Below are 5,675 nucleotides of genomic sequence, written 5' to 3'. Positions count from 1 at the left end.
ACCCCCCAGTAAAGAAACTTTGATGCTTGAGAGTACTGAAGCAAACGGTTTTGGGGCAGAACGTACCACCGGGGGGTCTGGGGGGTATGGAATACCCCCCAGTAAAGAAACTTTGGTGCCTGAGAGTGGTGAGGCAAACGGTTTTGGGGGAGAACGTATCACCGGGGGGTGTGGGGGGTATGGAATACCCCCCCCCCCATACCCCCCTTAAAGAAACTTTGATGACTGAGGGTAGTGAAGCAAACGGTTTTGGGAGAGAACGTACCACCGGGGGGAAACTTTGATTACCATTTCCCTACAATCATCATTATCACCATGGACCACTTGTATAAGTAAACCCTTCGTATGCTGGGGGTGTTCCATACCCCCAGATTCCCCGGTGGTACGTTCGATGGCGCTTAAGCGACAATTGTAATTGTGAGTCGTGAAGCTGACAGTTTTGGTGGAGAACGTACCACCGGGGGGTCTGGGGGGTATGGAATAACCCCCAATAAAGAAACTTTGATGACTGAGAGTAGTGAGGCAAACGGTTTTGAGGGAGAACGTAAAACCGGGGGGTCTGGGGGAGTATAGAAAACCCCCCAGTAAAGAAACTCTGATGCTTGAGAGTACTGAAGCAAACGGTTTTGGGGCAGAACGTACCACCGGGGGGTCTGGGGGCTATGGCCATCGCGAATTTCTCTACCCAAACCCTCCAGGACCCTTCTGCTATACGTTTATTTTCCTCTTTTGCTCCCCTCCTTTCCTCTCGGTTTGCGGATCCTTCGTGAAAGATTCATCAATTCATTCCTCCTATCACTTCTCAAGTGAGATAAATTCATGTGTGCTAAAACTGAAATGACTTATGACGTTCCTATTGACTGTTTGAAGTGCATGTGCCAGATTATAAGCAGTGAATGAGGTAAAGGACAATTGACGGTCGCAGAAGGGCACGAGAAGCGCCGATCTTGTAGTTTGACGCATAAGAACTCATGCGGTTTTTAAGCCTCTCAATCCTCTCCATCTCCCGCTTTGTTAATTGAAATTTCGAGTTGATTAGAATTGTTTAGAGACTTTACCATCACAATTGCTCGCGCTTTGTTTACTCTTCTCGTGTGTTACCGCAAGACCAGATTTGCAATTACCGAGCTTCGAGTTTTCCCCGCACGAATAATTGATACAGACGTTCGCGTTCGTCTTATTTTTCCCCGCGCGATATAACTATAATGGATATTGAAAGGAGGGATGTAAACAAGTTCGCGCTATCGGCAAACAAGAGCTTAAAAGCGAATTCGCTTGTCGAGCGGCAACTTTCCCGAATTACATTTTTTCCCGGCTAATGGAGAAATAATATACTTCCATTGTGGTACATAAATATTTACGCAATTTGGGGTAGGTAAATTAACATTTCCTCGCGAAAGCGGAATTTATTGCTGACGTTTACATTATAATAAAGTTTACGAGCTGGATTCGGTTGTCACCGTAAAGCTCGCTATAAAAACGTTAATTATCGTTATCAGAAACACCCCCATTACGATGTAGTTGTTCAGTTTCTTCGCCTGGGACTTCTCGGAGTTGCCCTTCAGGTCCAAACGGCCACGTAACACGAGACATAGCCCGACGGAGACCTGGAGCATCAGCGACGCCGAGAGGAGGACGACGTTTATGTAGTAGGTCGAGCTCCCTTGGTTGTAGGCGAGGATGTATCTCAGTTGGTTTGCGTTTGCCGTTATTAAAGCGATGTCCATCATCCCTAAAAGAATTTAGACGAGGATGAATGAGAGGCATGCGCAAGATTGCAAGTGACGGATAGCTGAAACGTGACGGTTAATTAAAGACATACTTTTAATTCGCGAAGAAGGGGTAGTTTTTAGCAATTCATAAATTGTGATTTAGCGGAAACTGTGATTTTTGTACACATTTTTCATAACAAACTTCCCTCTTGATATTATGTAATCTATTGAAACGTGACTTTGGAGCATCGATTATGCTTTCCTGATAGCCGGAGAAAGATCAGTAATTCTTGAAACAAATATTTCATGTATCAGGGGCGGACTCACCACAGCTTATGATATTTAAACGAAAATAAGGTGATAAACGTTCATTTTCAGTATGAGAAAAGAATTCGACCTAGTAGCCCGACAAAACGTATAAAATCTCACAGATTAAACAAAGTAATATTACAAAAACTTTCTAACGGATATGCCGTGTCACCACGGATTATGTTTTCCTAATGCAAAAGTTTAAAATGTTCAAACTTAACGGTGTTAAAACTTTTTTTTTTCCGAACAAGGATAAGAATTATGTTCTCCTGGTAACCGAACAAAATTTGCAAACGACACTCGTATGTTAAATCGTCCCTTCATAGATTATAATACTTTCCTGATAAAAAATGCAAACAGTTTTGTGAGAATAATGTGAAGCAGAACTACTCGGAAGACTCGTAAAGAAAGTTAGACCTGGTTATAAGAGGAGAAGGGAGAGATATTAGGGAATATATCAGATCACGATAAGGGATCGAGGAGGACTATAGTTGGTAGAAATTAATTCCTTTCGTTGAGACCTTTCATTAGAGTACCATGAAGGATAAAACTAGTTCCACTCCCCCCCCCTTAGATAAGAGGATAGAAAGTTGGTAGAGCACGGTTCCTTTCGTCGAGACCTTTAATTAGAGTACAATACCCCCCCCCCCTCACGCCCCTTCGCTCACTGATCTAGAAAAAGCGTCGCCCGGGAAAGTTATAGTTTGTAAGGAAATAATTCGTGGGGGGGGGGGGGGCTTTCAGACAGCGAAATTTGATGGCCGTCTGGCACACCTCCAAGGTATGGGCTACCTACTGCAAAAAATTCCAGGACTGTAGGACTATTCCCCTAGAAGTAGTTCGAAACGGCAGAAGTGGGTCCGGACGGACGGACGGACAAAACGTAAACAATAGCACTTTTTTTAATTCTTAAAAAAGGAAAATTGACGCAGAAGAGAAGAGCAACATAAAAGAAGTGGATGGAGAGAAGGTAAATGAAAGTGATGAAGAAGAAACCGAGGACTCAGATGGGTCAAATGAATCCTTAGGGAATTTAGTAAAAGTGCAGAAGTTGCAGACAGTAGGAAAGAAGTGGAGACGGAATAAGAAAGTTAGATAATAGGTTCGAAAACCTCAAACGTAAGAAAAACGTGGAATTAAAGTGAAACATAAACGAAGAAAGAAGACGAGGAAGAGTGAAAGCAAAGAAAAAATGCGGGATAAGAAAAGAAAATTATCGTAAAGGAGAAAATAAAAACTAGAAAAAGACGTACAGGGTAAGCGTAAGAGAGGAAACTGCTGCAAAGGAAAAGAAGAAAAAAGATGAACGCGATAAAAAAAGACAAAGAGAGCGGAGAGAATGGAAAGAAATTTGAAGCGAAATGGCAAGGGGGATCAACCAGAGAAAATAGAAAGAAGGTAATATAATTTGAAAAAGCCCCGGGGGGGGAGGGAGGTGAAAGAACAAAAGGGAATAAAATTATAAAGATTAAAGTTGTCGAAAAAATAAGGTGAAAACAAGAAAAAGCAAAGAATCAGAAACAAAACGCAAACGAAGAGAGGAAGATTAACGTACAAAAAGACAGGTAAACTTAGAAGAACTACATAGAGAAAGTGGAGACGGAGTTGCCTATAATTTATTAACGAGCTCCTAGCGAGTTTATAATTTTGCGGTGTCTGTCCGTCTGTCCGTCCGTTAGCACATCTCGATAACGAATGAACAGATTACGATAAAATTTAGTATATGGATTCTTTATCAAATTTGTAGATCGGAATTCGTGAATTGGCAATGTAGCAAAATGCTGAATCCTTTCTATTATGCTCCCTTAATAGCAGGAGAGAATTTACAAACTTTTGAGATTTTTTTGGTACGAAAGTTCAGACAGTTTAATCTAAAATGGCCCGCTGAATAGTTTCCGGCACAAAAATCCTCACCTGTTATGTTCTCCTGATAGCCAAAGAAGATTTACAAAGCTTTTAAACAGATAACCCATGTATTTTAGTTAAGAGCAAAAAATTATCTTTTTCTGATATAAAAGTTCGTGGTTTCAATCAAAAACAAAGTGTTAAAAGGTTTTCTTTAAGTGTACAAAAAGAAACTTTTTCCATTATGTTCTCCTGGTAGGCGGAGACAATTTACAAAAATTTCTCCAACAGATTCTTTTGTATTAGGAGCAGAGTTACAGCTTATACTTTCCGGATAGAAAGCTGTAAGCGAAAACAAGTCACTGAAACGTTAATTCTGGGCATAACACATTCTTATATCTGTTATGGTTCTCCGGTAGGTTAAGAAAATTTACAAAATGCTATAGGAAATACCTGTGCACCTCCTACATAATAATGTCCTGAACAAAATTTCAAAAATGTATTAAAAGGTTTCATTTGGGCATAAAAAGGAGAACCTCGGTATCCACAAAACATCACTCCGTGTATTAGGAGCAGAGTCACATCCACGCCGATTAAACTTCCCTGATCAAAATATTTAAAAGGTACAACGGAAAGTAAGGTGTTGAAACGGTTCGTTTGAGCTTAGAAAACGAACATCATGAATTATGTTCTCCTGGTCGCCAGACAAAATGTACAAAAATTGTTCAATAGACACCTCATTTACTAGAATACCTTCGCGATATACAGATGAACATGTTTAAGCGATCGTAGAGCATGGAAAAGGAATCCTCTTTAATTATGCTCCCCTGTTAGCTGCAGATTATACTTTCCTGATACAAAAGTTCAAAGTGTTTAAGCGAAAATATTATGCTGAGATGTTTTTTGTGTCTAGAAAGAGAATTTCTCATCATGTTCCCCTGATAGCCAGTCAAAATTTACAAGACTTTTGTAACAGATACTTCGTGTATCAGGAGTAAACTTAATAGTATCTCTTTAAACGAAAGTTTAAAATTTTTTAACCTAAAATAGAGTGCTGAATGGTTTCTTCTGGGCACAATAAAATTCCTCATCTGTTATGTTATCCTCAGAACAGACTTACAGAGTGTATTAGGAGCAGAGATAATGTAAATTACGAGGAAAATGAATTCTGCCTACCTTGCGCTACCGTCTTTTTGGCAGCCAACGAATCTGATCCGCGTGTCACTTTCGTTTCGCCAACGTCTCCCTCAATCTGCAATGCCAGATCTTCACCTTTATCAACCTGGTCTTCTTCCGACTTTCCTGCGTCCTCATCTGAAAGAGTAAGGTCGTGAGGCAGTTTGCTCATTCGGCATACCCCTTTCGCAATGATCGTCTTCTTTTTCTTCTTCTTCATCTACGCTATCTTCGCCTTCATCGTCGTCGTCGTCATCGGCCATTCGTACCTTCATTTCTTTCGGTTCTGGAATTTACGAACTGCGTATTGAAATCGCACAAACTTTGGGTTACCGTTCTCATCCTCACCGCCACCGGCATCATCGTCGCGGACGACTTTCTTTTTCTTCGGCACCCTCGCTACAACTTGAAACTGCATTGAACGCACTAAATCGCTTACTACGCACCCTTCCTTCGTCCACTTTTCCCCTGAAGCGCCTCCACAGTCAATGCATCCTCGCGAACGAACACCTCCTCGACGACGGGCGGAGCAAACTCACCGTCCTCGGCGAGACGAACCTCTACAAAAATCTTTGAAGAAAAAGAATTTTGGGGCGAATTTACCCACCGTCCTCCATAACGCGCGGTTTCACG

At 41.4% G+C, this 5,675-nt stretch overlaps 1 protein-coding gene across 1 annotated transcript; it reads right to left on the bottom strand.

Moving 5' to 3' along the window:
* Positions 1-1,404: 1,404 nt before the first annotated feature.
* LOC116181027 (nuclear polyadenylated RNA-binding protein 3-like) lies at positions 1,405-5,675 on the bottom strand. The gene is made up of 6 exons (XM_031501248.1): positions 5,650-5,675; positions 5,489-5,602; positions 5,376-5,441; positions 5,224-5,328; positions 5,043-5,180; positions 1,405-1,732 (listed from the first exon to the last, which is right to left on the bottom strand). Exons 1-6 carry the CDS (start codon positions 5,657-5,659, stop codon positions 1,437-1,439), a joined length of 729 nt encoding a protein of 242 aa, XP_031357108.1. The 5' UTR covers positions 5,660-5,675; the 3' UTR covers positions 1,405-1,436.

Source organism: Photinus pyralis, unplaced genomic scaffold (assembly GCF_008802855.1).
Source record: "Photinus pyralis isolate 1611_PpyrPB1 unplaced genomic scaffold, Ppyr1.3 Ppyr1.4_LG9, whole genome shotgun sequence".
NCBI classification, from domain to species: Eukaryota; Metazoa; Arthropoda; class Insecta; order Coleoptera; family Lampyridae; genus Photinus; species Photinus pyralis.
This window is presented reverse-complemented; position numbering and strand designations above follow the sequence as displayed.